This window comes from Austrofundulus limnaeus, unplaced genomic scaffold (assembly GCF_001266775.1).
Source record: "Austrofundulus limnaeus strain Quisiro unplaced genomic scaffold, Austrofundulus_limnaeus-1.0 Scaffold39, whole genome shotgun sequence".
NCBI classification, from domain to species: domain Eukaryota; kingdom Metazoa; phylum Chordata; class Actinopteri; order Cyprinodontiformes; family Rivulidae; genus Austrofundulus; species Austrofundulus limnaeus.
Genome location: NW_013952441.1, coordinates 2,380,494 through 2,391,568, shown reverse-complemented (window position 1 = coordinate 2,391,568; position 11,075 = coordinate 2,380,494). Strand labels below are relative to the sequence as shown.

General features: G+C 41.2%; 1 protein-coding gene across 1 annotated transcript in view; it reads left to right on the top strand.

The window, feature by feature from the left end:
- Positions 1-6,608, top strand: part of LOC106516637 (synaptopodin 2-like protein) — a 13,483-nt gene extending 6,875 nt beyond the window's left edge. The window contains exons 4-5 of the mRNA XM_014007088.1: positions 199-581; positions 3,260-6,608. Of these exons, the coding sequence (XP_013862542.1) occupies positions 199-581; positions 3,260-5,817 (2,941 nt within the window). The 3' untranslated portion in view covers positions 5,818-6,608. The remainder of the gene's footprint in view (positions 1-198; positions 582-3,259) is intronic.
- The last annotated feature ends 4,467 nt before the right edge of the window (positions 6,609-11,075 follow it).

Here is an 11,075-nt window from a genome sequence, read left to right as displayed (position 1 = left end):
AATAATAGGTTTGTGTATTTCTCACATCAAAGCCAGCCCCCACAGAATCTGCCTTAAAAAATTCTGGCCAATGAGGAAATTTTTGTAGTTCTGTTACTGAAAGTGATTCTATTTCACATGAGTGGTGTTTATATGCTTATATATAATAATATATAATATATAAAATACATATATTGTATGTTTTATTTTTATTCTAAGATATGAGAGCGCCACAGATGCTGGAGTTAGCCTGCAGTGGGACAACCGGTGTGTCCCCGGCGTCCCTCGCAGAGAACTGATCTACCTGCCTCATCAAACCGAGTGGACCACTCCCGCACACACCCCTCACACCCTCACCCCTCACGCTCTTACCCCAACCCATGATCAGAGCCCAGTGGACGCCGAAGGAGAAGGGGACAGTGGTTTCCAGGAGGCCGGCGGCTTCATGGCACCAATCTGCCCTCCTTTAGTCTCACCGGAACGAGTAAAAGAGGTGCTGAAGTTGGGCTCCAGTAATCATCTGGTGCCCATGGTGGGACCACAGCAGACCCCTGTAGAAGATGAACTCTCCACCACCTATAAGGACAAAGCTCGACTAGCCAGTGAGTAGTAGTTTACTTTTTATTTAGTTCTTGATCAAAATGTGCCTGTTTGCAGATTGACTTTCTCTCACTTTGAGCAATAAATATCAAACTGAGAGAGCACCTCCCTCTTCATTAGCTAAAGTGTGCTCAAGCCGAAAAGAGTTTTAATCATTTGGCACGATAATGCACATCTTTGGGTCTTCATGAAGACATCTGCTGAAGCCAAAACACATCTGATGATGCTGAGAGAATCTTGCTGTGGGTTTCTAAATAATTTTGCTAGATTGCCCTCTAGTGGTCACTTCTTGTAACTAGCCTATCTTTATGAGGTGAGATAAACCAGATATCTACTGGCAGACATTTTATCCCACCTCCCCTCTACATCCTGGGTCTCCTGTAACAGCAGTCTCTCTCTTCAGTCAGTATTTAGAGCATTTGCCTCAGTAGCTGTTTTTATAGTTGTTGAAAGTTTTGATTGACAAACTAAGCACCATCTTGATTTACAGATCAGTTAAAAAAACACATAAATACTTAGAGGTCTAACTTATTTTCCAGTTCTTATCTCAATAAAAAAGTTATCATGGCTCCTAAAATGCTGAAATGATTTTTTAACTTTAAGCAGTTTGGTTTCAGCAGAGACTGGTTGAAGTAAATAAATATGCTCTGACTGAGTTCTGTTTTCAGATGAGTGACCGCTGCTGTAATAAATGATCTGTCATCACGCTCAGGAGCCCAAAGACCTGAATAACTTTAACGTAAGGTGAGGGCTTTACTATAGGACAAAAACGATGGCAGTGGCATCTGGGGATCTGCCCTTTCTCATGTTGCAAACACACACACACACACACACGCCCACACACACACTATGACTTCAGCTGTGGATTGTTGGCTAACATTCTGTGTCTTTGTGGATCAACAACTGGTACATCATGAACTCACCTTCCACTATAATCTACAGCTGGCTTTGTGAATACAAGAACACACACGTGACGCACACTCTCAGTGAGACTGCAGTTTAAATATGTGGTGATGGGTGTCCCCGTCTGTGTGTGTGTGTGTGTTTGAGACAGAGCGGACAGGTGTTTGATGCCCGTCAGACAGGAATAGGGGGCTGACATCATGCGCCGGTTTGGGTTTCTGAAAACAGACAAAGGTCTTTACATGGGCCGTGCTCTGGGAGCGGAGCGGACGGACACTAAAGGGGTCTCCACTCAGAGCAGGTCTGGACTCTGTTAGGGTGTGTGTGGGAGTGTCTGAGGGAGGTTAAGGACACCCACACACTCACGGTGAGGAGATGAAAGACCTCACATCTCCTTCACGTTCAGAAAAAAGTGGACACACCATTCCACACACAGTGTATGCAGGTAAGACTCATTCTCTTAAATAACTTGATTTGAACATGGCTATAGAGAGACTTTATTTCAGATTAAGTGAATTTTATTTAAATGTGCTACWTTATTAAATATTGCACATTTGATAGTTGACTTGTTTACATCAGTTGAAAGCAAGTTTAACAATCTCTTTAATTCTTGTTATTAGCTCAAAACTTGGTGGAAACAATCGGCAGATGTTAGTAAAATTTAAATAGCTATTTAAATTTGTAGATGCAGGATAAAAGTGGATGATTTGTCACAAAAATCAGATTAGATGCTCAGGTCAAAATTTATCTCCTAAAAATATCTATTATCTAACCTCTACAACTAGTTAACATCCAGGTTAAAATCAAAAGTGAACTGATTTTTGAAAACACAAAAGTTACTAATTTGGTTAATTTTACAAACATAGTGCTAAAACACATCATATTTTCATTTTAAAGAGGGTGGGGGGTATTGTTCTATAACACAATCAAGTAACCATGTTACCAGTTGTGCAAATGCTGTATATATCACAAATAAATGTGACTTTGCATCATAGTCTATCTAAATGCCTTGAAATTTGCATCTGTCTCTTTAAGCACTTCCTACCGTTTCCAATGCTCCCACTTCAGCACGTCTTTACAACAATGCTTCAGGGGAGGGGTGGTCTGTGGGGCGGGAGCTCGGCTGCAGACTGAGCTCCAAGGAGGAGCTATGTACAAATAGGCGGGGCTTTGTACCTGCAAGCGTTTAGGCAGCTCCACATGAGGAGATTCAAGGATTTCTCAAACATGCGTGAATGAGTCAAAGCAACACTCTTGTTTGATGAGAGAATGACCTTATAACATGATTTAAAGCTTTTAAAAAAGTCAATTTTGCATAACACCTCCCTTTAAATACGTCTCTAATTCTGTTCTGAAACTCTCTTTCTTCTTTAGTTAAAGCCTATAGGCTAAAATGTTAATTATTTTAGTTAAAATGTTAATTATTTGAGTTTCTCTACACACATTGAGAGCTAAAAACAGGCACAATTTGGGAAGGACAAACACTGTGATCTAACCTTCTCAAAAAGTGTGACTCAACTTTGAAGAGCAGCAGGAATTCTTTGTTCTAAATCCACAACACACTCCCCTGTCTGTCACTGGTAATGCTCATTGCTGCTCCTCGCTGTGATAATATCCTAGAAATCAGCCACAAGCAGCAGTTGCTTCCATTATTTGTTGCCTGCTCCTTGTTTTGGATTAATCAGAACTCCCATCACCACCCCTCTCCCGCGTTTCTGCTCGTTTCAGCACATTTATTTTTGGTCTCTTGCTCTTTTTATCCCTTCCTGTCTTGCAGAGTTGCAGCGTGGGGAGAGCGTGGTGGAGAAACAGGTGAAAGAAGCTCGTTCTAAATGCCGCTCCATCGCGTCTTTGCTGACTGATGCTCCCAACCCCAATTCCAAAGGGGTGCTTATGTTCAAGAAACGCAGGCAGAGAGCCAAGAAGTACACACTAACCTGCTTTGGCAAAGCTGAGGGAGACAAAGGAGGGGAAACAGAAGGAGAAACAGGGGAAGAGACAGAGGAGGAAGGGGGAAGTTTAATCCTGACCGGCTCAGAAGTAGAGGAAGACGGATACTCTGGATCGTTTGACGCTACGTGGGATTCAGGTTATCTTGATCTGCTGGAGAAGAGAAGCTCTGCCTGCCCATCAGCTACTCCAACAACGCCAAATTGTAGCACAGAAGTGGACACTTCAACTTATCCAACCCCAGGACTTGAGACGTTTGAAAATCAAAACCCAGGGTTGGAGAGCTCAGCCAATCACGGCTCAAAGGTGGAGAGAAGCATCAAGAAGCAGACGATCAAAACCCAGATGTCTCCTCCGGCTGTGGCGCTAACCAATGGGGGTTCAGTTGCCATAAGCCGGGGCAGTGTTGTCCTGAACCCAACCTCCGACACACCCCCTCCAACTCCAAATGGGCCTCAACACAACCCCAGTAATAACACTGCTAATGCTGATTTCAGTCCAAACCCAAGTGTAGACCTGCAGAATAATTCCACCTTTAATCCCAACGTCCTAAACCGCACCGCCCGCCCCTTCGCACCCGGCTCGACCCCTTCCCGTGCGTCTGTAACCTCTGTGATGTTTCGCCCTCCCCAACCCAAACCCACACCCCTAACCATGGCCCCCAAACCCGTGGCTGCAGTCTCTATGGTGACAATCGCGCCCACTCAACATCCTCCGGGGCCAGACGCGAGGAGAGCAGTGTCTAGCACTTCCCTGTATATCGCTCCGAGAAATAGCAGCAGTAACACTTCCACCTCCATTAACTCCCACCCGCCAGCTCTTTCACCTCTCTCCTCTCTGTCTTCAACACCTTTCTCTCCACCCCCTTCTACCAATCCACCACCTGCTTCGCACACTTCCCCCTCAAGCCCAGTCTTGCCTTCTGCTCAGATGTTTTCTCCTCCACCGTACCATCCTCCTCCTGTTTCAGCTCCTCATCATATCCCAACAAATCCCCCTTCAGGTTTGACTCGGGTCTCCTTCCCTGCTCCCCCTGCCAGCCAAACCTCTCCATCTGTCCTGTCGTACAATGACACGACAGGAGCAACGACTTCAACATCTCCCCCCCGGGCTCCTCTTAATGACTCACTGGTTACACGCGAGCAGCGCATTTCGGTCCCGGCGGCTCGCACCGGCATCCTGCACGATGCTTGTTCTCGTAGCAACAAGAAGCCAATGTTCAGCGCACTCAAAAGCAAAGATGTTTCTCCGAACCCAGACTTGCTGTCGATGGTTCAGAACATGGACGACCGCTTCGTGCGAAATGTCGAAACCACTGCTCCCAGTGGGGAGGCTGGTCACGAATCAGGGCCTGAAGAAGACTGGCTGAGGCTCGGGGCAGAGGCCTGTAACTTTATGCAGGCTCAGCGAGGACCTAGGCCACCGCCCGTTGCTCCTAAACCACAGGCTCCTCAGGTGCTGCAGCTCGCGGGAAAAGGAGGCCAGCTGTTTGCCAGAAGACAGAACCGGATGGATCGATACGTTGTGGAGCGATCTCCATCTGTCGCGGCAGCGCCTTACTCACCTGCTCAAACCAGGGAGCCCTCGCCCACACCTTCCCTCCCTGCCACCTGGAAGTACTCCTCCAACATCCGTGCTCCACCCCCCATTAGCTACAACCCCCTCCTCTCTCCTTCATGTCCTCTAAATGCCCAGAAAAAGCCTGAAGTGAAAACCTCTGGGACAACAAGATCCAAAGGGCAGAAAGGAGGCATCAAGCCTGTGGACATCATGAAGCACCAGCCCTACCAGCTTCAGTCCTCCCTCTTCAGCTACAGAGGTGGTGTTCCCCAGGACACCTCCAACCATAGTCAGCAGAGAGGTGGCCCACAGAAGACAGCACGAGTTTACGAGGTGAAGCGATTTTCAACTCCGCCTCCAACAGCCACGGGGCCCACCCTCAAAGTAATCGTACCCCGTTCCGCCACCACACTCGGGGAGCCACTGAGGTACTCCGATGCCATGCTTTCTCCACCCCCCATTGGTGCCACACCGTTCCAAAACCAACATCCATCACCTCAACCTCACCAGCCTCTGTGGACCTCCTCCCCGCTGTCTTCTCCAGTACCACCGCCCCCCACCTCCCCACTCCCACAGCTCCCCACCTTTTCCTCCCCACCTGCCCCAAACCCAGTCCAGCCGCTGATATTTCCCCAGCATCAGCCCTCAGCTGCTCAGCCGGCCAATTTTAAAAGTGCCCCGGATCTAAGTCCTCTGTGTCCCACCAGTTCCTCCCAGCAGAGATCCAGCAGCTCTCAACTTACCAGGGTTCCCAGGCCTCGGTTCAGCACTTCCAACTTAGGTCTGCAGCCTTGTGTGTGGCGTCCAGGATCCACTATGCACTGAACAGAGCTTCAGACGGAACAATTCAGAGCTCTGTGGGAGCAAATATCCACGTTTAAGTTTTCTTCTTGACGGCAATTTATTGGTAGTATTATCATTACATCATCCACATTTTGTCACAAGGTCTAACTGCACTAGTCTCACATGTAGCAGATTTTAGTGTTTAATCTTGTTCAGCCTTTATATCCCATTCATTTGGTTGAACATTATTTAAAGGGAACATTTAGTCTGAGGGCAGAACTTTAGAATGGAAACCTAAGAAGTGTCTAAGAAAGGAATATCAGTTATAGATTGACTGTGATTAAAAGGAATATTTAAGGGAATTTAAAACAATCTGTAAATATTATTCACAAGGTAAAGTTTATTAATAAAAAAGAAGAATAGAGGATGTGTCAGGAGAAGAATGTTTTAAGAGAAAGGCAATAAGAAATGAGAAACTTTCAACAGGAAACAACAGAAAAAAGGTTTGCTATGTTTCAGGGTTAGAACTGGAATAATTTTTACATTTAGTGATGTCCTATTTGTTGCTGTCTGACAATAACACGTTAAACAAATTGTTTTACTAACAATATTTCACTCTTATTAATGTTTTGAAGTGTTTGTATCTGGTGGAATTGATTTTTTGAGCGCTTGCTTTGTTTTTGGCAGGTAATTTTAGAAGAAAAGTGTTTTACTGCAGACTTTTTGTTTCTCATTTGGTGATACGAAACACGAGATATATGTACAGCGTGTCTGTTTAGCTGCGATTCTTTCCCACAGAACGATGGCGTCGAATAAAAATAGACATGACTCACCTCAGCTGTCATTCTGTTTCTCCCTGTCACCACCCACTTCTACACTCAGCCACACTATCCCCTCCCCCACTCGTTAGCTTCACTTTTTTTTCTTTTTCCTTTGATTATTTCTGACTTATGAATCCAAACTGATTTAAAATCTATTTCAACAGCAGTAAAGGTGTATGGTGATTGTGTTTACACTTTCACCACGTGGAGGCACTGCAGGATTTGCCATATAAACATGTTATGGCACCACAGTTTATTGCCTTTTCCCTTGCTTCATCTCAGGTTTTATGGTGACAGAAAGTCATCAACATTTTACAATAATCCCTACATCTTTTATTTATTTATCTATATCTTAGCTGTAAACGCAGAGCATATTTGGCATGCGGAGAAGCTCAGTGGAATGATAATTATGTTTTTATAAAGGTTCTTTTTATTTAGTTTGCTGTTTTAGCATCAGTGTTTGCTGCTCCTGTTGACATTGTTTCCTGTAGGACTGTTGGCCTACATTTCAAAGGAGCTTAATAACATCCTTTTAATGGCTCTGGAGCTGTGAAACCAAACCAGAGCGACAGAGAGAGAGATCTAACCTTCGACCCGTGATTAGGAACAGTTGGCAGATGGGGCTAACTTTAGTTCTGTGCAGGTCTAAAGGTAAGTTTCTCTGCTATGCATCTGGAAAGGAAAACAAATACAAACAAAGTCTGTTATTATTAACATTATTGTTAAATATATAAAGAATAATTTTCCTGATTTAATCCTAAAACCAAGCTTTCAGCCTGAAACAAACTATCAACCTAGTTGGGATGAGTGTTTGGTCCCCTCAAATTGTTGGCTCCCACTAATATAGTAAAACAAGTTCACAAACACACAACCCATTTCACCTATTTTTGGAGTGGTTAATCTCTATTTGGCTTGATGCTAAACTCTTAATTCTGATGGCTTTTTCAAAATGTGATTGAGAGCAAAGAGGAAGTGGGAGCACACAGAGCCTCATACATCCTGTCACCATGTTTCTAGGTCAGCAGGGTGGAGCATTTTGGGTCAGGGATAAAAGGAGGGAGACTGTGGACAAGTAACAGTCATTTTCAATCTCGTGGATTTGTTTTTAGTGGATTGCATTTTTGGGAAGTTTTGCCTTCTTTAAAATTTTATTTTTTCATAATAGCTAATTTGTAATAACCAATGTGGTGTTAATAATTGTGACTTCTTTTCCCTGATTTATTATATATTAAAGCCATCAGACTTTGTTTTAAGGTAAAAAGATAATAAAAAGTAATAAAAACAAAGAAATGACAATGTAATAAATTATTTTCTAATAATATAATATGTGACCCATCCCATCGAAATGAGGATTAACTCAAATTTGTTCAAAATKACCAAATCATAATTTCAGATTACTGGCTTTAATATCTATATTTTGATACTCGGATCATCCTGATATCATTAGTAGATCCCGAGATATTATTATATTTGTCTCATTGGTTACAATAATTCATAAATTTTTGGTCTAAATCCTAATTTTATGTAATTTTAATGAGGATTTTTATGCCATTTGATAAAGGAAACCTCAAATAGTATTTGAATATTGAGATTTCCCAGCTGGAAAKAAACACAAGCTTTGATAATTTACAGGGAAAATCTTAATATTTCAAGGTGTTTTTCTTCAAAATTGGGTTTTTGGTTGCCAATGTTCAAAAAAGTACGTCAAAATTTTTTTTCAGGATAACATTTAAGATAGTTCATTGAAATGATACATTGATAACACATTTATTTGTTACATTTTGACTAAATGTAATTTTTGCAAGCGTTTTAATCTAAACACTGTATCTGCCTGTTTCTACTCATCCCACATTTAGACTTAATCCTCGTTTTGATGCGATGGGTCACATGTTTTTTGGTTTTCACTTCCTGTTTTTTATAATGTACTTGAATGCTGGATAAATGTTAATTTAATTAATTTTTAACACAATTTTCTGCATCTGGTATTTAAAAGAGTGTCCATGTATTTCAGGCCATTTAAGAACATTTTGAAGACTCTGGCATAATGTTTGAAAAGAAAAGAAAAGAAAAAAATAAAGAAAACAAAAGAAAAGATAAAGAAAACAAAACAATAACTTGTTTGACTCCTCTTTGATTTAACCTTCAATTGACTTTCTGGGGCTGCTTTGCTGTATCTGACACAGGGGGTCTTGAATCTGTGCGGGGTACAATGAAATCTCAAGACTATCAAGGGATTCTAGAGAGAAATGTGCTGCCCAGTGTCATTAAGCTTGGTCTCAGCAGGTCATGGGTCTTCAACAGGACAATGACCTAAAACACAGCTAAAAACATCCAAGAATAAGAGGAAAATATTGGACTACTCTGAAGTGGCCTTCTATGACTCTGACCTCAATCCTGTTGAGCATCTTTGGAAGGAGCTGAAGCACGCTGTCTGGAAAAGACTCCCTTCAAACGTGAGACAACTGGAGCAGTTTGCTCATGAGGAGTGGAACAAAATACGTACATGCTGAGAGGTGCAGAAGTCTCACAGACAGTTACAGGAATCGTTTGAAAGCAGTGATTGCCTCAAAAGGTTGTACAACAAAATATTAAGATAAGGGTACCAACATTTCTGTCCAGACCTGTTTCATGAGTTTTATTTTTAAATTCTGTTGAAGCGTGGTTGAAAAGCAATGTCTGATTTTCACTTGTTCATTTTCATAGTATTTTTTATTTATTACAATTTTTGTCAGATTCTAGTTATTTCTGACACCATTGTGGGTTTTAAGTTCATTAAACGAAAGATACCAACAATTTTGTCCATGTGTGTATCTGTGACGCTGATACCTAACAAAATAGTTACAGATTATGTTTCAGTTTTTGATAATGTATCAATGATAAACTAATTATTTAGCTATGACACAGATAAAGAACACGCCTAAACACAAACAAGCCCCCTGCTGACACAAGCTATTAGTTAATTGTAAATACGTCAGCTGTTGACAAGACACAACACTGAGAATTTAATCATGTCCGAGGTTTGCTCCGTGGAGGAGAATGGACCAAGAGAATATCAGAACAGGACGAAAACAGATTATCAACGCCCCTGAGGCCATCAAAACCACCTCTGTTTTCTTTTTCACTTTGCTTTTCCTGCTTTCAAAAGCTCCGGTTCAGCTGCAGGGAAGCTAAAGAATCTGGAGCTCGAGGTATCTAAAATAATCATCTCAGTTCTTCGATTCAACTGGTAACCAGTGAAGTCGAGACAAAGATTTAAAGATTTAGTGGATTCTTTATAAAACATACATACATATCCTCCAGGAGGCTGGAACATCTGACATCATGTTCTTCTGTGTTGGTTTGGATTCTGTTAGATCCAATCATAATCAAATATTTAGCATTTAAGTTTTCTACAGGTTATAATATATGAATATCTGCAACTTTTTTTTCTATTTTTACAGTCAATATTTTTGGAGTGTTGCTGTGCTAAAGTGCTGTTCTGCAATGACAGATGATCAGAAAGGAAGTTTAATTAAAATTACTAAATTAAAACTAGACAAATATCCAGGGAAATTAYAAACAAGTTCACTTGAAGACTAACTAAATGGAAAATGATTGAAGTGTAAACGCTGAGTGCCAAATGACTGATGAAATTAGCTKAAGAAACTGAGAGTTGTTTAAGACAAAACATAGCAAGAAGCAGATAATAATAGCAAAGAGATAGCATAAGGCTGGATAAAAGCTAAATCATCTAGATAAATGCTTAAAGCTTAAATAAACAAAAAGCAAAAGGACTAAATGCCTGAATTAGCTGAAGMACAGCTTTAAAATTAAATTAGTCAAATAGCTAAAAATAGGATAAGAGGACAAAAACAAAGCAACAGATTTTAAAGAGAATAAGGTTTTTACATAATTTGAACAGATCTGTGTATTTCAATAAAGAAAACGTTTGCGAAAAAAAACACAAGTTAAATATTTAGAAAATCATAAATTACAAAAAAAAAGGCCAAAACGTCCATCTCCAGAAAAAGCTGAACATTTTGAGATATGAATGGCTAAAATGCCACAAAGCAGGCAAAAGTTAGTTTGCAAAAACATCATGTAAATATAAGAAAGAAATGAATTAAACAATTCGGTTAAATTTAGCTTAATTAAATTATATTATAATTTAACTTTGTTAATTCCAACTCAGGTCAGTACGGCTGTTTTAATTTAGTTTGACTCTCATGCAGTCTGAACAGTTCATTTAAATCGTCAAGAAAAACTAGTCATTTTTGATTTGAAACTACAGAAAAACACAAAGAATTACAATTTTTTAATTGAAAARTATATTTCTTTTAAGATAAATACTGTAGCAAAAAAAAATAAAACAGTTTTCCCGCCTTTTTAAGTACTGAATGTACTGAGTACTCCGCACCCACCTGCCACTGTACCCCTTAATCTCGTTCACCCCCCCCCCCCCCAACCCAAGAGGCCTGGTCCTCAGCACCAGAGCAGCCT